We start from the raw sequence: 27,372 nt of genomic DNA, 5'->3' as shown, positions 1-27,372 counted from the left end.
GGATATAACTTACAAGCGATGCTTAGAAAAGGCACAATGTGGTGAGATGGCAAGCACTGCTATGCTACACCGGCTGCAGACGTTAGTTCGTCCATTTAGTCCGTCTTTCCATTTGCAATGGTTACGTCAGCAGAATGTGCTGGAAATAATTACACTCAAGCACCAGCGGTGGGCGACAAAACACCAGAAACACAGGCAGGCAATAAATGGACATGACAGCACTGTGATATGCATATTGGCCCAAAACCGATAGTGAAAAACCTAAATAAAATGCTTTTATCGGTCGATATTATCGGCAATCCGACAACTCTAATTAGAAGTTGGTTTTCTTGTGCCACTTCCTTTTCTAACCCTGACCACTATGTGGTGCAAATTTACAACAAACAGTGAACATGACAGCTATCCTATTATATCGGCTGATCTCGGCCAATCTTAAAAATGTCTGTATATCGGTATAGTACATTGACAGACTTTCATAAGAAAGTGTATTGAATTGGATTGAATTCAATATATCGGTCGACCTGTAATGCCAATTCTGGCTTTTGTTGTGGTTTTAACACCACGAAAAGTTAAATACCCTGTAAAGTGAATTCAATACTTGATAATTGCTGAGAACTGCGTAGTACTTACTTATTTGGCTGCATTTCCATGACCAGAGCTGCACTCTAAAAACCCATTAGATCGTCTCGTCGTTAGCTGCGAGCGTGCCCACATCACGTAAGACGAAAGCCAGACCAGGAAATGAATTCATTTACAAGCACAAGTGCAAACATGCACTGAAAATGAAAATTGATTGCACAGTGAGACCGTTTCAGTGCCATTGACAGATATGGGCGTCCAATTACTGTTTTGCTGTTTCATTTAAATCATTAAAATCAGCTCGAAAGTTTATCGTAAGTAGATGTCCAGTCCATTTGAACTGGGAGAGTGGCAGCGAATGAACAAATCTCTCGGCCTTCAAATGGATTAAAAAGTGGGACAGAAGAAATGCAACCGTGGCATTTAAAGCTGAACTACACACATACGTATTTGTGTGTGTGTCTACATATAAATATATGAGACGTCTGTGTATAATAATATACGTGTGAAAAAAGTGTGATTATTATGATATACATATTTATATATATAAATACATACAGTATATAGACTCGTACTATAAATGAGCATCTACTGTATAATGTCATCACCCCTTCAGTTTTTATAAATTAACCTTGCAACCATTTTGTACAGTTTTGTTTTTTTCTTGTTTTTTGTTTTTTGCATTTCACACAGAGATTATTTATTCATACTCGCAGGACATTTTTTATTATATTTGTTTAAAATATATCTGTATAGCCTCTGTAATATAGAGAAAAGCTCCATTTTTTTCTAGGATTTTCTTTATGGACACGCGCGTTCTGTAATGTATGTATTGAGGAATAGGTGACCCCAAAAATGTTTTGTCTATATCTTTAAGATTTTTTTTTTTTTTTTTTTTTTTTTTTTTTAAATCACCCCACGTTGTATTTGCGTGTTTTGGTGCTGTTGAGAAGTACGGATCTATAAGTACAAAGTTGGTTTAAGGTCACATGACCTAAATGTTGCATTCAAGTCAGTTCGTAAAAGTGCAACAAATTTAAGCTAAAAAAATATATATATATAAAACAATACAAAATAGTGGGTAAGCAGAACCAACAAAATGGATAAAAAATGTAGTGTTTCAACTTGTATCTTCTTTTTTTAAATATCAATACAATAAACCTATGTGCGATATAGTATGTACTGTATATAGTACATGTACTGTATTTTTACATGAATGTGTGGATGTTCAAACAGCATCGCAAAGTTAGAATGAACAAAAATCGTGTAAATAGTCAGTTGTTCTTAGCCGGTCCAAGAAACTATTACGTCCGAAAATGAAAGTGTATTGATTTTTTAAATGAATATTAATAGTAGTATAATGAGTTACAAAGGTATTAAAACACCACAGATGCATGTATCGTTTAAAGCAATCGCACGGTGCAGTCAAGATTTAAAAGAATACAAAAGATGTCTATCATGAATGCTTTCTCCAAGAATAAAAAAGAATCAAAAAAGGTGTTGGAGTTGACACGTTCCTTTCGATTTTGTGTGTGAAGCAAAGACAGGCATGTTAGGTCATGTGACGTCCGACGGTATTGCACATCGCTTGAATGCACTGCAGCCTAGGTTTGTAGTTAAGAGTGACAAGAACATTATAGATCTATTAAAAGTATGTAAATGAAAATATCCATTTATGAAAAGAAAAAAAATCTAATGATGCTGGAATTAATTTATCAGTGTGGATGATATGTGAGGAAACGTGTGTGACAAAAGTTTTGTACATAATTTGCTGTGATTGTGTGTCCAATAAAGTGCAGCTCCTCTTGTACAGTTCACAGACTCTCTGGTTTTCTCTTACCGGGACTTGAAATGATGTAAAGTTTAACTATTGACAGTTTTCTTTGTAGTTTAGCGAACATCTGTTTTGTATCATGGAGGATCCGAGTAATATCAAGTAATTCAGCAAAAAGTATGACAGCATATTAAAGTGGCCATGACCGCAAAAAGCATGTTTATTTCATATTTCACGTGGTATTTTATGCTCCTGAATGAAATGGAGCGGTTGGATATGTGTGGAAGCGATCGATGTATTTATTCAATTTTTTTAATCCTGCGCCATGAAAATGAGTGACTTCCGGCCAGAGTCTGGATTGAGGGAGAAGGCGAATGTGACATCAGCGCACTAAGCATCTTTACTATATATGTATATAGAGTATATATATATATATATATATATATATATATATATATATATATACACACAGTGGGGCAAATAAGTAGTCAACCACCAATTGTGGAAGTTCTCCTACTTGAAAAGATTAGAGAAGCCTATAATCGTCAACATGGGTAAACCTCAACCATGAGAGACAGAATGTGGGGGGGGGGGGGGGGGGGGGGGACCCAGAAAATCACATTGTTTGATTTTTAAAGAATTCATTTCCAAATTAGAGTGGAAAATAAGTATTTGGTCACTTACAAACAAGATTTCTGGCTGTCAAAGAGGTCTAACTTCTAACGAGGTCTAACGAGGCTTCACTCGTTACCTGTATTAATGGCACCTGTTTTAACTCATTATTGTTATAAATGACACCTGTCCACAAGCTCAGTCAGTCACACTCCAAACTCCACTATGGCCAAGACCAAAGAGCTGTCGAAGGACACCAGAGACAAAATTGTAGACCTGCACCAGGCTGGGAAGACTGAATCTGCAATAGGTATAAAACGCTTGGTGTAAAGAAATCAAGTGTGGGAGCAATTATTAGAAAATGGAAGACATACAAGACCACTGATAATCTCCCTCGATCTGGGGCTCAGTGCGAGATCTCACCCCGTGGCGTCAAAATGATAACAAGAACGGTGAGCAAAAATCCCTAGAACCACACGGGGGGGACCTAGTGAATGACCTACAGAGAGCTGGGACCACAGTAACAAAGGCTACTATCAGTAACACAATGCGCCGCCAGGGACTCAAATCCTGCACTGCCAGACGTGTCCCCTTGCTGAAGCCAGTACGCGTCCAGGCCCGTCTGCGGTTCGCTAGAGAGCATTTGGATAATCCAGAAGAGGACTAATAGGGTTATGGTCAGATGAAAGCAAAATAGAACTTTTTGGTAGAAACACAGGTTCTCTTGTTTGGAGTAGAAGGAATACTGAATTCCATCCGAAGAACACCATACCCATTGTGAAGCATGGGGGTGGAAACATCATGCTTTGGGGCTGTTTTTCTGCAAAGAGACCAGGATGACTGATCTGTGTAAAGGAAAGAATGAATGGAATGAATTTTGAGTGAAAATCTCCTTCCAGCAGCAAGGGCATTGAAGATGAGACGTAGCTGGGTCTTTCAGCATGACAATGATCCCAAACACACAGCCAGGGCAACAAAGGAGTTTCAAGGTCCTGGAGTGGCCTAGCCAGTCTCCAGATCTCAAACCCATAGAAAATCTGTGGAGGGAGTTGAAAGTCCGTGTTGCCCAACGACAGCCCCAAAACATCACTGCTTTAGAGAAGATCTGCATGGAGGAATGGGCCAAAATACCAGCAACAGTGTGTGAAAAGCTTTTGAAGAGTTACAGAAAACGTTTGGCCTCCGTTATTGCCAACAAAGGGTACATAACAAAGTATTGAGATGAACTTTTGGTATTGACCAAATACTTATTTTCCACCTTGATTTGCAAATAAATTCTTTAAAAATCAAACAATGTGATTTTCTGTTTTTTTTTTTTCACATTCTGTCTCTCATGGTTGAGGTTTACCCATGTTGACAATTACAGGCCTCTCTAATATTTTCAAGTGGGAAAACTTGCACAATTTGTGGTTGACTAAATACTTATTTGCCCCGCTGTATATATAAATATACAACTACCAAGGAGATACTCTGTCACTCCTGCTGTTCTGCATAGGCCTAAACCCCCTCAGCCAGATCATCACCAAGAGTGGTTTCGGGTACCATTTCCGAAGTGGAACAACCATCAGTCACCCCCTTTACAATGATGATATCAAGCTGTATGCCATAACGAGCATGACATCTACTCCCTGATTCACCTCACGAGAATATACAGCACTGACATCGGGATGTCATTCGGACTAGATAAGCGGGGCGAAAGGTATCCAGAAGAGGGAAGGTGATCCCAACTCAAGGGACTGAACTACCTGAAGGCAACATAACAGATGTGCAAGACAGCTACAAATATTTGGGGATCCCACAGGCAAATGGGAACCATGAGGAAGCAACTCGGAGGCCACAACCAAATACTTACATAGGGTGAGGCAGGTCCTCAAGAGTCAGCTGAATGGCAAGAATAAGATTCAGGCCATTAACAGCTATGCCCTACCAGTAATCAGTTACCCTGCTGGCATCGTATCCTGGCCACTGGAAGAGATGCAGGCTTCCGACATCAAGACAAGGAAGCTCCTTACAATGCACGGAGGGTTTCACCCTAAGTCCAGCATCCTAAGGCTCTACATAAAGCAGAAAGAGGGAAGCCGAGGACTAGTGAACATCAGAGCCACGATCCAGGAGGAAACTACATCCCTCCAAGAGTACATCATGAAAATGGCCCTCAATGATTACCTGCTCGGTGAATGCCTCAGGCAACACAAGCCCAGTAAGGAGGAGCACCCTGAGGAGCTATCATGGAAGGACAAGCACCTGCATGGTATGTACCACCGACAAATTGAGGGTGTAGCTGACATGGGAAAAACATACCAGTGGCTGGAAAAGGCCGGACTGAAATACAGCATGGAGGCACTAATCATGGCAGCATAAGAACAGGCCCTAAACACAAGCTCAATAGAGGCCGGGGTCTATCACACCAGACAGGACCCCAGGTGCAAGCTATGCAAAGAGGCCCCTGAGACAGTCCAGGACATCGGAGTAAGATGCTGGCAGGCAAGGGATACATGGAACGACATAACCAGGTAGCAGGCATAGTGTACAGGAACATATGTGCCGAGTACGGACTGGAGACCCCAGAGTCAAGGTGGGCAACACCTCCAAAGGTGGTCGAGAACAACCGAGCCAAGATCCTGTGGGACTTCTAGATCCAGACAGACAAACTGGTGATGGCCAACCAGCCTGACATAGTGGTGGTGGATAAACATCAGAAGACAGCAGTAGTGATAGATGTAGCAATCCCGAGCGGTAGCAACATCAGGAAAAAAGAACACGAAAAGCTGGAGAAATATCAAGGGTCGAAGCAAGAGTTGGAGAAAATGTGGGGAGTGAAGGCAGCAGTGGTGCCAGTAGTGATCGGGATACTAGGGGCAGTAACCCCCAAGCTGGGTGCATGGTTCTAGCAGATACCAGGAACAACGTCCGGTGTCTCCGTTCAGAAAAGCGCAATCCTAGGGACAGCTAAGATCCTGCGCAGAACCCTCAAGCTCCCAGGCCTCTGGTAGAGGACCCGACCTTGAAATGAGCGACCATACCGCCCTGGTGGGTGAGACGATTTAAAAAAAATAATTTTTTTTTTACATATATACTTACTATATACTTACTATAGTATGCAGAACGACTGCGGATTCAGCTGATTTTGCGGATTAATTTGTTTATTTTTCACATCCTGCCAGCCCACTGAGCAGCAGGCTTTTGTTGCTGCACCAGGGAGAGCTTGTGAGCCTTTTTCGGTTTCAAAAAGATCTTGTTCACCGCAAAGAATGGGCAAAACAAGTCCGACAACTGTGGGAACATTGGACGGATGCGGAAGTGAGTAGGTGGCATGTTTTATATCATGTCAAATACTGGGATCATGGCACACATTTTAATAAGGAAGTACCTTGCATTCTGTGGGTGACAATACTCCCTGTCCACCAAAAAGGCGGGAATGGCCGACGACCGGAAGCTTGTCGCAGACTATGGTCGCCCGCCGATGAGCGCCCGTGCGCGGGTAACCACGCGCGCTCGTCTGCGGTTCTCGATTGTGTAGAGACTTCCACCCCTCTCGGACCTCTGTGCCCGGTCGGTTTGTCAACTGAGAATGCGCGATTTTCAGCGTTCATTCCCCAGCAGCATCCCCGGCGACGAGCACCAATGCCGCCGTGTGTGACATGAGTTGGGTAGTTTTGTGTGATTTTTAGTTTTCGAAATGCGAGGAAGAGAGTTGGAAGAGCTGCTTGGTTCGGGGTAGCATGTGGCATAGCTATCATACTTCCCTTTTGTTTACACTTTTTTCCTGAGTCCCCGCTGCGAAATGAAAAAACCCGGACTAACCCCGGTAGCCAGACCCGGCGGCATGGGCGGGCATTAGGGGGTCGGGCTCGCCCTGAGAGACTGCTGTGCCCGCCCTAGCTCGATTAGACTGTACTGTGTAATTTTTTTTTAATCTTCCACAAAACACACTGTCATTAGACACACAAGCACATACACGGAGAGGACGAACTCTCTATTCATCCTATCTTGATCTGTCGTCATTCAATTCAACCAATCTGAGCACCGAACGAATGCAATTTCTAGCCAATCATAGATAAGGGGGGCGGGCCGAGTCGCCGGCCATTGGGTGCTCATGTTTATCAGTGCATATGTTATGTTTACGCTGAACCACTTTAGTTGAAAAAATGCACACAGAACGGCACCATTGTTTTTCGCATACCTGTCAAGTTGGACGGTTTCGGCGTAATTTGTACAAGTAAGCACTGATTTTTTAATGCGTACGCCGTACGTTCAAAATCTGTATGTTTGTGGTGCATTACGGTTTTTTTTCTCCGTTCGGACTTTGTCACCGTTTCGGCACCGAGGCACTGTGCGTCCCCGTTACTACGTTGGTTGAATGTCGCGAGAAAAGTCAGAGACTGAGAGAGAAAAGTGTTTTGACGTTGTAGCAAACGCGATGCTAGGCTAAGTGGCTCCAATATTTCCTGACTGTAGCCGACAGCCTACAATCTGTGCCTAGATATCAAATGCTTATAGAACTACATGCAAAATGACAGACGGCGACGTTAATGAACGGCCGCCATTTTGAACAAGTAGACTTCTCAGAAAGGCTCTGTTGTAGTGAACCTTCCTAGCGAACTTAAGTAACTTTTTATCTAAAATACTCCTTAATCGGCAACATCTTGACTTGAATCTATCTTTAAATAATGAAAAAGTTTTAAAACTTGAACCTGCCGAAAGTAGACAGAAGGAAACTAATGCAAAACGGTAGCATTTTTAACAACTTTAACAGTTGATTCGCAACATTAAACGATTTCCAAACATGGCAAAGGTTACTATGTTTTTTTGTTTGTTTTGTTTTTTAAATGAAAAAAAAAAACATGAATGTTAACACCAGTAACTAATTACTCTTACCTTCAGGTAACTGAGTTACAAACTCAATTACTTTTTGGGAGAAGTAATTTGTAACTAATTAAATACTTTTTAAAAGTAAGATTACCAACACTGGTCATAAAGATGGAAGTCTGCAGAATGAAAAGTGACGAAAGCCGAGATTTCATTCTGCCAATTTGTTGCCAAACACAATTTGCCCGCAACTATTGCTGATCACTTCTCAGAATTAGCAAAAGAAATGTTCCCTGATTCAAAGATTGCATCAGTAAGTTAATTTTACTTTTATTTTTTAATTTATAATTGGACACACTAACAAACTACCTTCAAGACAAACAGAATAGCGAGCTGAAGTGCAGCCATCAAGACATGATAGAAATCGCCAAAAAGTGCTACATAGAATTATAACAAAAGTCACTGTTAAATTTTAGTAATCATGATGTAGCTGAAGATATTGTTCTTTGATTGCACCAGGTTATATGTTACAATATTATCAATAAATTCATATTATTTTAAAAAATTGAGTTTTATTTTTGTTTCACATTGCACGCTACATAGAACATTGTAAGATTAGTCACCAATTTGTAAGGGCAGACGTCACTGTTTATAAGATTGCGAACGGCCTCGGGTTGACAGGTATGTTTTCGTTTATCTTATAGATTTTACAATGAACTACCACTTGTGACTTCAGTGACAGAAAATATTTCAGGGCACTGATGTTGTAATGTACGGGTAATAATGCCAATGTTCAGGCTAAATTTACGTTGAAGAAGTGTGCCCCCTCAAAAAAATGTAATGTCCCCCCCTGTAATTTCTTTCTGCAGCCGGGTCTGCCGGTGGCATAAAATACCGTTTGGGAGGTTTAAGAAGTCGGCAGTTTTGACAATTATGCAGGAATTTAGCCCTGTCGTACTGAATAAATTAATTTTTATTATTTAATATTCCATTCAGCACAAGACTTATTTGTCACGGCGATACAATTTATTTCGCAATCGGGGGAAAATAATTAAATACAAAGAATATCCTGTAAAACTATTGGAGTAGAGAAAAAAAACAATGATGACATTTTACAGTATGCTCTAGTCATCAGCCTTTTTCTCATTTTGAATCTTCCTCCTCCTCCAAATACAACTCAAACCACCCACACTTGAACCAGAACCGCTGATTAACGCTTCCTCCTCCATTGGGCTGAATTCTGAAATCACTACTCCGCGGACGTCATTGCCCAGATGGAGGCGTCAGCGCTCTATAATGATAGGCGAGGCTAAATGGCAGATTAAAAGACTAATTTCTCGTCATCTGCGCTTTGCCAAATTGTTGTATATAGTGAAATCGTCTCAAAATACGATTTTCCTTTCAATAATAATGCTATTTAAGATTGTTTTATGGTGTCACATGCACTTTATGGACAAAGAAAAAATTGGACTACCAGAATAAAGTCATAACATTACGAGATTAAAATCAAATTATTGTGAGAATAAAGTATGTAATTTAGATTATTTCTAGAGATGCATGATAATAATCGGTCCGATAATAGGAATTATGACGTCATCCCAATAAATCCAATATTATTATTTATTATCGGGCCTGTTAATATTAATTATGACACGGTGGACTGGGATGTGTACGTTTGTTTCCACTTCTGTTTTGCCAGTATGCAAAGTGTTATTACTGTTCTACAGGCCTTATTTTTCCATCACCGAGTGATGAACCTTACTATGGCAATAAGCAAATGTTTGCATTTTACAGTGTTATGGTTACCCTTAAGTTATTAAGAGGCCTTTTGGTTATTGATAGGCTTGCTGTCCTATAATTGCCAGGTTAAGAAAGTTTTTTCATGGACCAAGGCGACAAAAGTCTCCTCTCCTGTTGCACCAAACGTTTTATCTGCTGACAAAGCACAATACCTGTTGGGGTATGTTTGTTTTAGTTCTGTGCTTATTGTTCAGAGGCACACATCGTCAATGATATTGACTGATTGATTGTGATTGACTCAAATTATAGTTATTTGAAAAAATTGATATGGGCACTTTATTTGAAGTCAAAACTCTTCTTGTCTTTGTTTTGTTCATTATAATAATGTTCATGTCATGAAATTCTGGTTAGGTCAAAGGCAAATCTATGCTGAATCCACTAGTATTTTGTACCTACAGGTGTTCAAAAACTCAGGTGAATTTACATTGAAAAATTATATACAGTATATATATTATCGGTTATCGTATCAGTATAAGTTATCGATATCGGTATCGGTTTCAAAAAAGGAATATCGTGCACCCCTAATTATTTTGTTAATATGGTAGTCATTTGAAATATAAGTGTACCAATTACTACTTATGAATTTGTTATAACACAGAATGCGCTTAATCACAATTAAAACGGGTAACAGTGACCAGACCTAATGTATCCCCCAGCTGTATCAGCTGATCGATTCAAGTTAGGAGTTAGCCAGTAAGAAGGCAGCCTTCTGTAAGTTTGAAATTTACAAGTAAAGGGTAGCCTTCAGCCTGCATAGCACATGCTTGTTCCAATGGTTTTGCACAACCCATTTTAAAAATTGTTTTTTTAAAAAAAGTGTATTTTTGTTTATTTGATAAAGAACAAAGCAAACATACATCTGAAAATGTCCAGAGATTCAAACCAATTTAGATTCAAATACACCTTGAGTGTATGGTAGTATTTACAGTACAAGGCAACTTCCTGTGAAAATATCAACAAGCAAAGGTAAGGTAAGTGGCAATCCACTTTCAAGGCTCCAGATTGTTTTCCTTTTAGGTGTCCGGACGCGGCGCTGACCGGCGACCGTCCGTGCGGCGGTACGGCGTGTTCCTTAGATCTGAAGATGGAGAATGAACCATTAGGCGAAGTTGCTAACATAAATATTCCACTTGAAACATATTCAACAGAACGTCCACACAAGGATGGATAAGTCCTTAAATGTATATGGCGGAAAACACTCAAGTGACTTGAAGTTCCGCTCTGGGACCCCCAATTTGGCCAGATTTCAAAATTGTCCGATATGCATGTGTGATACATCATTGGAAAGCTTAAAATATCAATTTTCTTGGGGAACCAAAATTTTTAACAGGAAGGCATTTAAAAAAAAAAAAGTAAACCGCAAAACCCAAATTGGAAGCGAGAGCACGCGGGAGCAGAATTAAAGACGCCACGATTTTAACGAGATATTATCGCGTACTTCCCTTGTTTCGATCAAAAAACTCCATGTAGCATGTATCACCAAGTGTCAAGACACAGCTATGAATGGCCACAGCTGGATTTTGGGGGATTTTATGGGTGAAATATGGTAATATAACAAGGGTCGCGATGCAGAAATCCCAGACATCAAGGAGTGGTGGAAATGTTCTTTTTCATATATTTACCCTTTTAAATGTTGTTTTTCAATTATTCTTTGTTTGGATCGATTATTTATCATCTAACATATCGGAAAAAATGCGATGGCAACAAAAAAAAATAAAAATTAATTGATAGTTATGAGTAAGATATCCGTGACTTTTTTACAGACACCATTTTTTTCCCACTGTGACGTAATTTGTTTAAAAGTTCAAAATATGTGAGTGAATAATTTTTCGAAGTCGTTTTCTTTTTAAACAAAATATTAGACATCAATTAATGATTCTAAGCTAAAAATCACAGCCATTTTGAATAATAGATATATTTAATTACCTACGTTTTATGGCTGGGTTGAAACAAAGGCGGTTGCGCGACGTCTGTAAACGGGTGTTTTGAGGGTAAAACGGACAAATTTAAAATAGTTCTTATTCGCTGCCATTGACAGCAAAATACTGGGATGGCTGGCATTGAATGTTTACATTTCAGTGCCATAGCAGCCAACGAATTCAAACTAACACACGGGGAAATAACTGTGCCGCCCTGCCAAATTCCTTTGGCAAAAAAGCCAATTTAAGACTTGATACCAACACGTAACAGCCCTTCCAGTCCAAATAGATCAGACAGTCTATTGCTGTCAATGGTAGCCAATGTTAATTTCTGAAGTAAAATTAAAGCCGAACTGATAGTAGTTAGGTTCTTTATGTATTTCTTTAGTTTCAGTAGTGTAAGTAGTAATTCAACAAAGTTAAAGTGAGGTTAGCTTATTTTAACATCAACTGTGGCTCGTCTATCACTGTCAATGGCAGCCACTGAGTTTAAGAATCACCATCTTTAGTGTGGTAGGAAGGTGATAGGAAGTGGACCAAAATCTACCGGAACTGACCCATGGACGAGGGAGCAATTTCTCCAGACATTGCATCTTCTAGTTATTATACATAAATTTTGTTGTTACCTGTGATGATGTCCTCCAAAGCTCCGTCTTTTCCCTCACGGACCTGAGGTTGCACCTGCTTCCTCTTCAACTCAGCAAGGAAGTCCATCTTGGGCATCTGGGTACCCTGAAAATGGCAAAGATTATAAACCGAGAACTTTTACTACGTTTACTATATTGAAAAGCAAATGCCATGACGCATTTTCTACTAAGTCCGACTAGTAGATAAGGTGGGGCAAATAAGTATTTAGTCAACCTCTAATTGTGCATGTTCTCCCACTTAAAAATATTTGAGGTCTGTAATTGTCAACATGGGTAAACCTCAACCATGAGAGGCACAATGTGGGGAAAAAAACAGAAAATGACCATTTTTGATTTTTAAAGAATTTATTTGCAAATCATGGTGGAAAATAAGTATTTGGTCAAGACCAAAAGTGCATCTCAATACTTTATGTACCCTTTGTTGGCAATAACGGAGGCCAAACGTTTTCTGTAAATCTTCACAAGCTTTTCACACACTGTTGCTGGTATTTTGGCCCATTCCTCCATGCAGATCTCCTCTAGAGCTTTGATGTTTTGGGGCTGTCGTTGGGCAACAGGGACTTTCAATTCCCTCCACAGATTTTTTTATGGGGTTGAGATCTGTAGACTGGCTAGGCCACTCCAGGACCTTGAAATGCTTCTTACGAAGCCACTCCTTTGTCGCCCTGGCTGTGTGTTTGGGATCATTGTCATGCTGAAAGACCCAGCCACGTCTCATCTTCAGTGCCCTTGCTGATGGAAGGAGATTTTCACTCAAAATTCATTCCATTCATTCTTTCCTTTACACAGATCAGTCATCCTGGTCCCTTTGCAGAAAACCAGCCCCAAAGCATGATGTTTCCACCCCCATGCTTCACAATGGGTATGGTGTTCTTTGGATGCAATTCAGTATTCTTTCTCCTCCAAACACGAGAACCTGTGTTTCTATCAAAAAGTTCTATTTTGGGTTTCATCTGACCATAACACATTCTACCAGTCCTCTTCTGGTTCTTCCAAACGCTCTCTAGCGAACCGCAGACGGGCCTGGACGTGTACTGGCTTCAGCAGGGGGACACGTCTGGCACTGCAGGATTTGAGTCCCTGGCGGCACATTGTGTTACTGATAGTAGCCTTTGTCACTGTGGTCGCAGCTCTCTATAGGTCATTCACTAGGTCCCCCCGTGTGGTTCTGGGATTTTTTCTCACCGTTCTTGTTATCATTTTGTCGTCACGGAGTGAGATCTTGCATGGAGCCCCAGATCGAGGGAGATTATCAGTGGTCTTGTATGTCTTCCATTTTTAAATAATTGCTCCCACAGTTGATTTCTTTACACCAAGCGTTTTACCTATTGCAGATTCAGTCTTCCCAGCTTGGTGCAGGTCTACAATTTTGTCTCTGGTATTCTTCGACAGCTCCTTGATCATGGCCATAGTGGAGTTTGGAGTGTGACTGACTGAGATTGTGGACAGGTGTCTTTTATACCGATAATGAGTTAAAACAGGTGCCATTAATACAAGTAACGAGTGGAGCGTCGTTAGACCTCGTTAGAAGAAGTTAGACCTCTTTGACAGCCAGAAATCTTGCTTGTTTGTAGGTGACCAAATACTTATTTTCAGCTCTAATTTGGAAATAAATTATTTAAAAATCAAACAATGAGATTTTATGTTTTTTTTCCACATTCAGTCCCTCATGGTTGAGGTTTACCCATTTTGACAATTACAGGCCTCTCTAATCTTTTAAAGTTGGAGAACTTGCACAATTGGTGGTTGACTAAAAACTTATTTGCCCCACTGTACTTACTTTAGGGCCTGCAGCTTTGGATGAGGAACTCTCTTTGGCCTCGCTCATCTCCAGCTCCATTTTCTTCTTCAGCTCATTCTCTTGCTCGGCTTTCTGCAAAAAGAAAAAGAATCAAGGGACGTCCCACGTTTTTGCAAGTCTTCTCGACGTTCTCACTCTATAGGCTTTGATGAAACGTGCGAAGAGAGGGAAGAACATGGATGGCTGAGTGGTTTTGGGGTTCTCGCCGAAATACTCCACCACCGAGCAGTAAGCCTCCTGCATGATGGAGAAGTAGAGGTCAAATTAGTTTGAAGTTCCAGCTTTACCTGCAGTTTTGAACTCTTTCTGCGCCATTGGCGATGATAGACGTCGAATCGTGTGGCTGTTTTCATCCTTCTGCTGTGAGTTTAAACAGTTTGTCACTAGTAGACATCCAATCCATTTGAAGTGGGAGGCTGGCAGTGCGTTTATTCGGACGTTAGGCGCCGTCAATGGCTGCCAATGGGTTAAAGCTAACCTGTGCAGTCTTGCTGTCTTTCACCAGAGCCTCCAAAAGCTCGATGCTGTTTTGGAGAAACTCCCTCAAGACGAGACTGTCGTTCTGTACAACAAACTCCTTCTTGGTCATTGTCATCCCTCGCTCCAGGAAGCGGATGTCCTGCAGAATGCTGTCCAAGGACACTGGTAAAAGGACAGGAGCTTTTAAAGAGGTGCTTTCATATGAATCAAAAGACGCAAGTTTGAGTAAGTGCTGACCGAGTGCTGCCTTTTCCACAAAGTGGAGCTCCGTATGGAAGTTGACCAAGTCGGGATACTTCTCGTAAACAATGTTGGTAATGAAATGGAGGAGAGTCTGCGTTCGGTCTGTGGACTTTGTCTCGAGTAGCTGAAAGGCAATCAGATGTTGACGTGGTTCTTTAAAGCCTGAATCTAATCCATTAGAGATCTTGGGAAACTACTTACAAGGTCCAGACTCTGCAGTCTAAATCCATAAGCTGTCCCCCTCTTGCTACTGTTCATGTAGTTGCCAAATGCCAAAACGATCTAAAAGAGGTGACAAACAAACGTTAACATCCTCTGATGGCATCTGACGCTAAGTAGCATCATTTGGGCTGACCTCTAAGATTTTCTTCAGTTTGTCTGAAGATTTGATGGACATGGACGCAGATATGATGGCGTTGATTTGCTTTGAGGAAAATATCAAGGTTCAGATAATCGGTCCAATAGTTTAGGAGGAGGCCGGACTCACCGGCTGCAGCCGCTTGATGCTGTCGGGGAAGTTCCCCATAAAGATGAGCGTATTAATCCGCTGGCTAAGGCGAGTGATCTTGCCGAAGCGCAGAATGAAGCGGTCTTCGTCAGTCAGGTTATCCAGTGGTCGTCCTTCCTCCTCGTAGTTGATCAGCAGTTTCCGCTCAAAGTCCGAGGGTATGAAGTGCTCCAGCAGCTCCAGGAAGTCAACAGACAAGGATTGCTGGTCGTACCTGTAGAGAATTTTTTTTTTTTAATACCAGCAAGTCGTGAAAGTCAGAATCAGGCGGTCCGTACGTCTCGAGGGCAGTGCAGATCTCAGTAGGAGTCATCCCCGCTTTGCGCAACGTGATGGCCAAATTCTTGGCCTTGTTAGGGTCAATCAAAGATGTCTTGTTGGAAACCTTGGGCCCTAATTTCTTTTTCCCCTTGGTCAGATCAGCCGGGTTACCCTGCGCTTTGGTCTTGAACTGTTCTTCAAAAATGTCCATGTTCAGCTCCTGGAGAGACACAGAAGGACGATAAGCTTTATATCTTTTACACCAGAGGATCTTCTCTGTGCATGGTGTGACTTCTTACCCCCAAAATTTGGTCATCATCTAGCTCGTGGAATATGGTTCCCTTCACCTGATTGGGTTTTAGAGGCTGCCAGTTTAACAAAGGCATCCTAAACTTTGTCTGGATCGGCTTCTTAGTTTTCAAACCTGAGGAGATGCAGAGACAGCGTTACTATCTTTTCCAAAACTTCTAGATACTTTCGCTATTCCGTACCAGACAAAACGTTAGATGCTCCAGGAGGGGATGAAGATAAAGGACCAGGTGGAGGCGGAGGAGGTGGAGGCCCTGCTGCGGCATTGGACAGAGGAGGTGGGGGAGGCGGCGGAGGGGGGGCCCCTTTTGTGGCACCAAATGGAGGAGGTGGAGGTGGTGGAGGTGGCGGTTGGCCTCCTCGAGAGGAAGATGGAGTAGTTGGTAGTTGCACTTTTTTGACAGCAGGTATAGGAGGTGATGAATCTTCTCTCGAAGTAGCAGGAGATGGGAGAGGAGGAGGTGGTGGTGGAGGAGGAGGTGCAGAAAGAGCGGGAGGGGGTGGTGGAGGAGGAGGTGGAGCAGAAGGAGAAGCAGGAGCAGGATCTGGAGCAGCAGGCCCCGAAGGACCGACTGGAGTCGAGGAAGTATTATCGCCATCCGACTGAGGCGCTGGTACTGAGGCGTTATCAGTCACGGTGATGGGCACAACAGTGATGTCCAAAGCTCCTGAGGGGCTCCTGGTTAAGCAGATCAGACCTTTCTCCTGCAACTCCATGATCTTCAGTTCGAGCTCAGAAGGCGCCTGAGTCGTCACAGTCAGATGCTCTCTCTGCTTCTCCCGTTCCCAGTCCAGCTCCTTCTCCCGCTCTCTCTGCTTCAAAGCGCTCACTTGAGAGCAAGAGTCTCTAAGGCTTTCCTAAAGGTGCACAACAGAGTACACATATATAACTGGCATGGCTGACATAGAATGATAATGTTCCTGTGACGTAAACAAAGGTTCACGCCCCACCCCCCAAGTCCCAAATTTACAGTGTGGTCAATGTAAAAACAGTTGATTTCTAAAGAAATTCTGTTTCCTCTGTCACCGTTAATGGCAGTCACTGTGTTAATAGAAGCCAAGTACAAACCTACATGACTGTTGAGTAAATAAACATACCTTAAGCAATTCAGTTTCTTTGGTCGCCTGCATGAGTTGAGTCTCCATCTCGGAAATCTTGTCTGCGCTCTGAGACTCAATCTCGAGTATCTTAGCATTGAGCTGGAAAGGTTGGTGCAAAGAACATTTTAGACACATACAAAACCTCCGCCACTCTCCCCATATGTTACTGGGCAACCGACCTGAAGGTTGAGTTCCTGTAGCTTGTCCACATGCTCCAGAACGCCGCTTCGGCTCTCGGCGTCCTCCAGCAGAGCCCCCACATCCAGCACATTGTCCAGGTAAGCCTGGATCTGCACCTTAAGCTTCTCGCTCTCCGTTTGTTTCAAACTCTTAAAATTCCGAAACAACACGGGAGAAATGTTGATTGACTCTATTCACACGACAGCACAATTATCTCACCTCCAAATACTTGTCCAAGCCCAATCTAGTGAATTCGTACTGCAGATGCACACGGAAGTTCATGTTCTCCACAGAATGGACCACAATGTTGATGAACTGCATGCAGGCCACCTACAAAAATTATTAAATCTTGCGCTTAGTGATCTATTTTAAATGATTAGATACAAATCCATCTGTTCATAATCACCATGAAATCAATGTTGCAGTCATCGTTGATGAAATACTCCATTAGCTTTTCAAAACGGTTCCTCTCCTTGCTCACCTTTGGGGAAAAAAAACAGAAGATACCCGCAATCATTGTCATGTACGTAGACAGTAACTCATTGACTACCATGGAGAGCACTAATTGTCTAATCTATTTGAAGTGGAAGGTTGACAGCGAACTGTTAATTCGCTACCAACCCTCCCACTTTAAATGGATTGGACATGTAGTGCCGTCCATGGTAGCCAATGAGTAAATTATACTATGGCTGGGTCCGTTAACTCAACAGTTAACTCATATACAGTGGGGAGAACAAGTATTTGATACACTGCCGATTTTGCTGGTTTTCCAACTTGCAAAGCATGTAGAGGTCTGTAATTTGTATCATAAGTTCTCCTCAACTGTGAGGGACGGAATCTAATACAAAAAAACAAAAAATCACGTATGATTTTTAAATAATAAAGTTGCATTTACAGTAAGTGCATGAAATACATACAATACATCACAAAAATCGAACTTAATATTTGGTACAGAAACCTTTGTTTGCTATTACAGATACCACACTGCACACTGGCTCACTCCTCCATGCAGATCTTCTCCAGAGCCTTCAGGTTTCGGGGCTGCTGCCGGGCAACACGGACTTTCAGCTCCCTCCATAGATTTTCTATCGGGTTCAGATCTGGTGACTGGCTAGGCCACTCCAGGACCCTAAGATGCTTCTCACGGAGCCACTCTTTAGTTGCCTTGGCTGTGTTCTTTGGGTCGTTGTCATGCTGGAAGACCCAGCCACAACCCATCTTCAGGGCTCTCACTGAAGGAAGGAGGTTGTCAGCCAAGATCTGGCGATACATGGCCCCATCCATCCTCCCCTCAATACGGTGCAGTCGTCCTGTACACTTAGCAGAGAAGCAGCCCCAAAAAATGATGTTTCCTCCTCCATGTTTCACAGTTGGGATGGTGTTCTTGGGGTTGTACTCATCCTTCTTTTTCCTCCAAACACAACGAGCCGAGTTTAGACCAAAAAGTTCAATTTTGGTTTCATCCAACCACATGACCTTCTCCCATTGCTCCTCTGGATCATCCAAATGGTCAGTGGCAAACTTCAAACATGTCTGGACATGCACTGGCTTCAGCAGCGGGACCTTGCGTGCGCTGTAGGATTTTAATTCATGACAGCGTAACGTGTTTCCCATGGTTTTCTTCAAGACTGTGGTTCCAGCTCTCTTCAGGTCATTGACCAGGTCCTGCCGTGTAGTTCTGGGCTGAACCCTCACCTTCCTCATGATCAGTGATGCCCCACGAGGTGAGATCTTGCATAGAGCCCCAGAACGAGGCAGATTGTCCGTCAACTTGAACTTCTTCCATTTTCTAATAATCGCTCCCAACAGTTGTTACCTGTTACAAGCTGTAACAGTTACCAACAACAGCAGCAACAACAACAGTTGTAACCTGTTGTTACAAGCTGCTTGCTTATTTTCCTGTAGCCCATCCCAGCCTTGTGCAGGTCTATTATTTAATCCCTGATGTCCTTACACAGTTCTTTGGTCTTGGCCATTGTGCAGAGGTTGGAGTTTGTTTGTTTGAGCATGTGAACAGGTCTTTTCTACAGGTAACAAGTTCAAACAGGTGCAGTTACTTCTGGTAATGAGTGGAGAACAGGAGGGGTTCTTAAAAAAGAACTAAGAGCCGAAATATTTAATAGTTCGTAATGTATCAAATACTTATTTCATGCAGTTAAATACAAATTTATTATTTAAAAATTATACAATGTGATTTTCTGGATCTTTGTATTAGATTCCGTCCCTCACAGTTGAAGAGAACTTATGATACAAATTACAGACCTCTACATGGCTTGCAAGAGGGAAAACCAGCAAAATCGGCAGTGTATGAAATACTTATTCTCCCCACTGTACTGGCAACTACATGGTACCTTATGCCATCACCAGGGTGTGTGAGCAAAGTGAGTGTAATCGATATTTTCTGCAAGTATCTATTCTTATTAGAGAACCTCTCTGAAGTTGTCGAAGGCCAACAGTATAATGTCATGTCCTCCTCTGACCAGACAGACGGCGGCCAAAAGCTCCAACACCAGGGCCTTGGTCCTATCAGAAGATCCAAAGTGGTGATGAATTTTGATAATGTCAAAGGGACACACTCACAGAAACTGACCTGGGATTCCTGCTGTTGAGACTGAGCGTGATTTCATTGACACAGCGCGGGTGTGTCATCACCAGGTTGAAACCGGACTGAAAACAGGAAGGAACAAATACTAGTGTGCTATACAGGCTGGAGGCTGCCCTTGACTGGCAAATTCCTAACATACAGAAGGCTCTGCTGGCTAACTCGTAGCTACTAGTCTGCAATTAATTAATAATAATAATTGATACAAAAAAAAAAAAAAAAAACGCGCTCCAAGGATCGATAGACACTGGCCAATTTTACATAGCTGGCAAGTTCCAAAACAATCGGTTCAAGAATGACGGAGGAGTAGGACTTCAAAGTTACTGTCCACAAGAACAACAACAACGTCAGTTCAGGCCGTTAGCCTGTAAAAATATGACCTGCTCTTTCACAATGGCACCGATTTGCATTGTAGTTTTTTCTCAATCTGTTTTCCTTCAGAGGGCAATGACGTTTGATTACTGCTACAAATAATCGATTATCAAATGACTTGATAACCTTTAATAGTCGATTAATTGTTTCGGGACATTGTTGACCTAAAAAATGATCAAATCCCTTTTTTTTCAATCTTGAGCAAATGTGCTTATTTAGTTTTAACTTATTTACATTTTTTTCATTTAAAAAAAACGAATTCCAGTATCGTTTGAATTTTATTATGTTTATATTAATTTTTTTAATGTGATTAAAACATTTTCTTTTATTTTCTATTATTCTCAGTTTAATTTGATCGATTATTATTTACATTTTTTGAGACAGAAACACTTCGGCTTTTGTTTATTCTTTCAATTAGTTCAGTTTTTAACACAGAAACCAAAAAAGTGTCTTTTTTTAATGTATTAATATTTTCTTGATTAGGAAATTTATATATTCTCTTCTGTTTATTACAATTTTAAAATGAAAAGGGAAAAAAAATCAATATTCCCTAAATTGTGTAGTACTCGATTTTTGAGGACTCCAGAAATTTAGTGCAAATTTCATTTGAGCGAAAAACCATGAGGTTGATACATGCATATGATTTACTTGGTGGGCCACACAAAATGACATGGTGGGCCAAACATGACCCCCGAACTGCCAGTTGGACACAGTGAGCTATAAGCTGCAGAAAGTGTGTGTACCTGGTAGTTCATGATGGCCCTCAAGCACATGATACACACGTGCACATCATCTCTGTGACTTGGCGAATGAGTCTTCTTCATCTTGTTTCCCAGCGTGGAACTGATCCTATTTAGGAAGAAAATTTAAGATGACTCAGTACTGTGTATTTATAGAAAAACTTTTTCACCTGACGGTGAGCGCTCGTGCTGCTCGGCCCATTCCGTGCGAGTGCGAGCCTCCGCTGCCACCCCCGCCGGCCTTGGTCAAGTCCTCGATGGACCTCCCATTGACAGGCTTGGACTTCTCGCCCAACGTGGCGCCATTCTCACTGCTTTCCGCGTCAAAACTGCAAATGAAACACTGTATCTGCAGTAACTGGACAAACGGTGAGAGAACACCAGAATGCTTTTTTATTGGCTGTGTTACTCACGATGCATCACCCTGGGCCTGAGACAGATATTCCACAAGCACGTCTAGACCTTTATTCTGCTCGTTGAGGAACTCTTGAGCCCAGCTACGAGACACAAGGTAGTAGGAACACTTGAAATATGGCAAAATAACAGTCTAACAATTAGAGCTGTGCATCGGCACTGCCCTCACGATTCGATTCGATTACGATTCGGAGGGCCACGATTCGATTCGATTCAGAGGGTCACGATTCGATTCGGTTCGATTCGGCAATGCATCGCGATGCATTAAAGCCTGGGATGCATTAAAATTCTAAAGCAAAGCATAATTTCCGTGAATCATGAGGAAACACAAGCGGTCAGACATTAAACAACTTTTTATTGGCTCTTGTGTCACTCCTGGTTGAAGTCAAATGAAAATACTTTCAGATATATACATTAAAAAAAAAAAAAAAAAAAGATCACAGCATTTAATTAGTACTTTGAATGAGACCAGGGCTTTCTGTTTTTTTTTTTTTTTACACATAGTAGCAGCCTTTCACACAGTGCAACATCTGAAATCCTGTGCAAAATCAGTAATAAGTCACTATATTTTAGTCACAACGACCCATCAATGAAAATATTCAAGTAAATATTAAAGAAAACGACAAAGGAAAATATTGTAGTGCAGCAGCATCTTTATCGCAATATCAATCCAGGGATCAGTTCAATTGCAAACAAAACATCAACTAAATTGCAATGTAGAACAAAAGTAAAATGTAGGCCTAGCCCTCTATATATGTGCAATAGAGGTTAGATCGGGCCTAAAAAAAATCCAGCCCGACCCGACATGGCCCGCTGGTATTGAAGCCCGATCAATTAACTAGATTTGCAGGCCCAGCCCGAAAAACCCGATTTTTTCTTTTTTTTTTGGAGTGACGCGAAAAAACGCAGCAGCAACAATTTATTTTCATTTCTTCGAGTTGGCAGAAAAAAACGCAAGTTTTCTTAATGTGTAAATAGTCTACATATTTTTATGATCATTATAAAGTCATTTACACAACGAAATAACGCCGGGAAAGTTTAATATTAAAAAAAAAAAAACTTGGGTTTTGCAGACACACAGAGGAGAAGATTCAAAAGGATCACATTTCTGTTGCCTTTGTGTGCATAAATAAAAGTGTCCTTCGTAACGAATTCTCAGTTGGCAGAAAAAAAACGCAAGTTTTCTTAATGTTTAAATCGTCTACATATTGTTATGATCATTATCAAAGCATTTACACAACCAAATAACGCCGGGAAAGTGTAATATTTTAAAACAAAAAAAATTTTTAAACATGCGATTTTGCAGACACACAGAGGAGAAGATTCAAAAGGATCCCATTTGTGTTGCCTTTGTGTGCATAAATAAAAGTGTATTTCGTAACGAATTCTCAGTTGGCAGAAAAAAAAACGTAAATTTTCTTAATGTTTAAATAGTCTACATATTTTTATGATCATTATAAAAGCATTTAGACAATGAAATAACGCTGGGAAAGTTTAATATAAAAAAAAAAACATGCGGGCCACGGCGTTCATGTGTTGCATAAGCAAATGCACAATACAGAGAGCCTGCTCTCGGTTTTATCCCTTTTTTTTTTTATATATATATATGTATATATATAATTTATTAGTAGGGCGCGGCGGCCCGACCCGACCCAAACGTGAATGCTTAACGGGTCGAGTCGGGCCCAAAATGTTATGTTCTAACCTCTAAGAGATAGGACATAACATAACAATGGGAGGGAGGGAGAAAGATTATTGATGCACCTAAGACATTGAAAGCAGACATCTAGAGACATTTTGGCTTCTACGAGGTTGGTGGGAAACTTGACCAGAGTTATGCGTGTGTAAAAAATGAAACATGAGAATAATAATACAAATGGGGAAACCAAATCCGTTGCATCACCGGAATTGCGCAGGGAAGATTTTTGAACGTAGTTATATATTTTAAAATGCGCTGAATCGATTCGGCTTGTTGCCCGCATCAAATCGAATCGTCCATGCCCCGCATCGAGATGCATCGCCGCATCGATTATTGTTGACACCACTACTAACAATCACTTTTACCGTCTTTTCAGTGCATAGTTATTGCTCACCCAATGTGGTTGGTGCGTAGGGATATTTCCAAATCTTTGAGGACTTTGGTGGCTTCTTGGATTCTTTTCTTCTGATGAACAAGCACCAGCAGAGCAGTCAGTGTCATAACGTACCACGGGAGGATCTTTTGAGACATATTTGTTAAAAAGGACATGGCTTTGGGCGATCAATATCTTAAACCCGGTATGCTGTCAGATATACCGTATAGGGCTTTCCCACACATTAAATGTTGCTCAAAGCACTTCATAATGCTAAAACACACGTGGCGTACATTGAACTGCATTAGACAAAGTTTCGTGGCCACCACCTTTTCTGCATTAAGAAGAAAACACATTTACAGTAATGTCATTGTATCGGTTTTTCTTTCTAACTATTCGATGACTGTCATTCTACTATGTATACGACAGATTTGTTCTGACAACATGAATGTTCTATAAACCTTCATTTTTATGACAGAAATAACTGGCAGCCACACAACATGATCAAATATAGTCCAATGTACGCCACATGGAGTCGGTGCTCAACTACTATAATTTTCCAGTGCGTCTTATTTGTTGATTTATTTGGGTTAATACACAACACTTTACTTGACAGCGGCGTCATAACACTGCCATAAGACCGTCATAATTATGGCATGACACTATCATTGGCTTTAATGAATGCTTATGACAGATGTCATTAAGTTTTATCCGGCAAATAATGTCACTAACTCCATTTATATCCAGCTCGGATCTTTTGCATCCATTCAAAAGTGAGATAATTTGCCAGATGACACAAAATGACATCTGTCATAAGCATTCATTAATGCTCATGGCAGTCTTTGTCAAAATTATGATGGTCTTATGAGAGTCTTATGGCGCCACTTTCTAATGAAGTGTTACTAAATACAATAACTAGCAATTAATGAAACTACTGGAACAGCAACTGAAGAAATATTTAGCACAGAAAATGAATTTTGATTGTTATTTACATCTATAGAGCTGCACTGCATGCTCGGAGGCATGGTGGACGACTACAATGTTGACAGCAGGGGGCAGCAGAGGCTGACTGTTTCCCCGAAGCGAGATGGCCAAATGAAGCTTCTTGAAGCAATGAAGCTTTTGCAGCTAATTGGTTCAAAGCTTCATGGTGTTTAATTTGATTTTATGACAGTCTTATGATGCTGCTATCAAATAAAGTGTTATTGGTTAATATCTTTTGGTGTAAATATCCCATAATACATTGAGGAAAGCTGCGGCAGTGTGGCTTATCTATGAACAAATGCCGTTTTCGTGTCAGATTCGGTGGGTGCGGCTGACAGTCATGTGCGCCTTATAGTCAGAAAATTACGGTACATCTATAAATGAATAAAATTAAGCATCAAATAAGTATCATGTTACTGACGAGGTTTGTGAGGCTCACTACGTTCAATTCTGGTGACTGTTATTTGTAGAAGACTTAAAAACCCATTCTGATTTGCGTTTTAACAATCCACTTTTAGCAATGTCTTTGTACTTCTTGTAAGACCTTGAATGACTTGATTTTTTTTTTTCATATTTCAAGCTTCTGTTTTTCTATAACGGAGATTTCGCCCAGCTAACTGGCAGGTCTTAAGAAAAAAATCAATCCGTAAGCAGAAGCTCAAAATATGTCGACAAGGATCCTCCAATACAGAAATGCAGGATGACCAAGTTTACTAACCCTTCGAGCAACTACTACTTGATCCTGGTAGAAGCTCTTGATCTTGGCCGGGTATGTGGATGGAGGGCTTTTCACCTGGAAGCGCTCCTGAGAGGACAAAAAGTGATCTGAATGACACACGCTAAGAGTGAGTTAAGTGCGCGCACACTAACACACAGATATGAATGTGCGCCATCGTCCTACACTGTTGCCATGCCAACGCCTTTGAGGTTTTAACACTGTGCTCTTAACCGCACACATGTGAAGGTGTAAATCCAGGAAGTTTCATGACCTGCACACTTTTGTCACACAGCTTATTAAAAATATTATAGAACATCTTTAAAAATGAAGCATAATAGCAGCCTAAGATGAGAGTTAAATTTGTTCTAAAACAAAGGAAATTCACTTGAAAACAAAATTATGTTTAACTGGCTGACATCGACCGATCATGTATTACTGCCATTGACGGCGATAGATGATCACTGGTAGACCTCCCAGTCCAAATGGATTGGACACCTAGCGCCATCAATAGCACTCAATGAGTTAATTTATGGAGAAAAAAAACATGAAAGTTGTTAGAACAGTTGGAAAGGGTTGAAAGATCTGGAAAAATTCTTACATTACTGTGTGGTCAATGTAAAACTAGCTCATTTTTCCAACAACTATTTTTCACTATCAATGGCAACCATGAGTTATATATTCAAATAAAAAATAGGAAAGATTACATAAAATACATTTCAATATACTAAATAAACCAACAAACATGATTGTATGTACCTGGTCACACACAAGTTCCCATTTCTTGTCGTTGTCGTATTGATTCAACAGCTGCAGTTTGTCAGGTGGCAGGTTCATATAGCTCTGGAAGAAAGAAATGTTCTTTTTTTAAACTTGTATTTTTAGTTTATCCGGTAATATCAGCAATGTTTTGATTTGTATTTCAGATAGTGTTGCACTAATACAAGTATCAGAAGGGCCCAGATATGGAGTTAAAATGCAAGCATCAGTCTAAGCTAGCATTAAGTTTAGTTGTCTGATATTATTGGATGGTCGTTACATGCATTTTAAATTGACATTGGATGATATCATTATCAGTTTTTCATTCATTTCTGGGCCTATATGTATGATACCTTCAAAGCAAATGTCGAAGGCTTATGCATTGTGCCTTTGCACAAGGGCTGGTCTCAACACATCAATTAGGGTTATTGACACAGTAGTTAAGTTTAATGACCATTTCAGGTCTATAAGTTCAGATGCTTGGGATTTGTTATGTGAGCAGACTTTGTATTTATGGTGCAAAAATTAAATTAACAATATTTGATTGAAAAATAATGAATTATTTGCAGCACGGTGGCTAAGTGCTCCGCCTCACAGTTCTGAGATCAAGGGTTCAATCCCGGGCTTTGGCCTTCCTGTGTGGAGTTTGCATGTTCTCTCCGGGTTTTCTCCCACATCCCAAAAACATGCATGCTAGGCTGATTGAACACTCTAAATTGTCCGTAGGTATCAGTGTGTGCGTGAATGGTTATATGTCTCCTTGTGCCTTGTGATTGGTTGCCAGCCAATTGCAAGGCTGGCAACCAGTTCAGGGTGTACCCTGCCTGCTGACTGTGGTTGGCTGGGATAGGCTCTAGCACCTCCGCGACCCTCGTGAGGAAAAGCGGCATGGAAAATGAATGAATGAATAATGAATTATAAACTCATTACATATAACTAATGTGTTACCAGAAAGAAATAGTCACTAAGCAAACTACAAAAGTAATTAAATGCAAGAATCTATGCAAAAGGCCAGCAAAATGCATCTTGGGAATTGCCTTTACATTGGCATGTCCAATGATTGCCTTTATGCTTTGGTTGTCCCCTAGTGGCTCTTTGGGGTAACTACTTCAAATGTGATTTAACTGTGAATGATTCCTTTTATTTAATTACGGAAATTTTGGCTCATTTCAATTTATATTATTTGTATGGGGCATTAATTTTCTATAACTTCAGTTGAAGTTCTCTTAATTTTCACAGAATTCTTATTTTATTAGCAAAACCTTGAAGTTGTCACATTTATCATTATTTACACATCCAGTGGCGCATCACAATACAGTTAGCAATAATGCGTTAAGTGCACGACCTCATATATCTGTATCGGATCTTTGGAGTTTGACAATATCGGGATATCGGTTAAAAAGTAATTATCAGACAACTAAGAAATAACACACTGATGCCGTGCAATACGTATACTTTGAGATTTAGTTTCAACCACTTGGATGCCCTATCGATTATTGCCACTATTTACAAACATTGCTGAATTTATTCAGTAAAGACAGGAGGGCCTGATCGTTTTTGCCCCATAAAAACGGAAAGGTCAAAGATCAGTGCTCAACTTAGCTCAATGTCAATGACAACTACAAATCAAGCCAAAAATCTTGGTGTAATTATTACCTCAAGACTAAAGATGCCCTGATCAATTGGGATGC

General features: G+C 40.8%; 1 protein-coding gene across 5 annotated transcripts in view; it reads right to left on the bottom strand.

The window, feature by feature from the left end:
* Window positions 1–8,825: 8,825 nt before the first annotated feature.
* fmnl1a (formin-like 1a) overlaps window positions 8,826–27,372 on the bottom strand; it is a 22,460-nt gene continuing 3,913 nt past the window's right edge. For 3 of the 5 annotated variants that reach the window (XM_057817883.1, XM_057817882.1, XM_057817886.1), the window contains 23 exons: window positions 25,682–25,765; window positions 24,926–25,012; window positions 23,245–23,315; window positions 21,151–21,234; window positions 20,908–21,066; window positions 20,741–20,846; window positions 19,614–19,690; window positions 19,453–19,546; window positions 17,430–17,504; window positions 17,243–17,353; window positions 17,023–17,172; window positions 16,841–16,942; window positions 15,925–16,600; window positions 15,733–15,857; window positions 15,451–15,653; window positions 15,152–15,386; window positions 15,020–15,088; window positions 14,866–14,946; window positions 14,420–14,788; window positions 14,077–14,178; window positions 13,921–14,013; window positions 12,120–12,225; window positions 8,827–10,652 (listed from right to left, as the gene is read on the bottom strand). In XM_057817883.1, the coding sequence (XP_057673866.1) occupies window positions 10,588–10,652; window positions 12,120–12,225; window positions 13,921–14,013; window positions 14,077–14,178; window positions 14,420–14,788; window positions 14,866–14,946; window positions 15,020–15,088; window positions 15,152–15,386; window positions 15,451–15,653; window positions 15,733–15,857; window positions 15,925–16,600; window positions 16,841–16,942; window positions 17,023–17,172; window positions 17,243–17,353; window positions 17,430–17,504; window positions 19,453–19,546; window positions 19,614–19,690; window positions 20,741–20,846; window positions 20,908–21,066; window positions 21,151–21,234; window positions 23,245–23,315; window positions 24,926–25,012; window positions 25,682–25,765 (3,324 nt within the window). In that variant the 3' untranslated portion in view covers window positions 8,827–10,587. Of the gene's footprint in view, window positions 10,653–12,119; window positions 12,226–13,920; window positions 14,014–14,076; window positions 14,179–14,419; window positions 14,789–14,865; window positions 14,947–15,019; window positions 15,089–15,151; window positions 15,387–15,450; window positions 15,654–15,732; window positions 15,858–15,924; window positions 16,601–16,840; window positions 16,943–17,022; window positions 17,173–17,242; window positions 17,354–17,429; window positions 17,505–19,452; window positions 19,547–19,613; window positions 19,691–20,740; window positions 20,847–20,907; window positions 21,067–21,150; window positions 21,235–23,244; window positions 23,316–24,925; window positions 25,013–25,681; window positions 25,766–27,372 lie in introns of all 5 variants that reach the window. The other 2 variants (XM_057817885.1, XM_057817884.1) reach the window with 2 other exon arrangements.

The sequence above is a fragment of the Corythoichthys intestinalis genome, chromosome 16, assembly GCF_030265065.1.
Source record: "Corythoichthys intestinalis isolate RoL2023-P3 chromosome 16, ASM3026506v1, whole genome shotgun sequence".
Taxonomy (NCBI): Eukaryota; Metazoa; Chordata; class Actinopteri; order Syngnathiformes; family Syngnathidae; genus Corythoichthys; species Corythoichthys intestinalis.
Note: the sequence above shows the minus strand (reverse complement) of the source record. Positions and strands in the feature narration are given on the sequence as shown.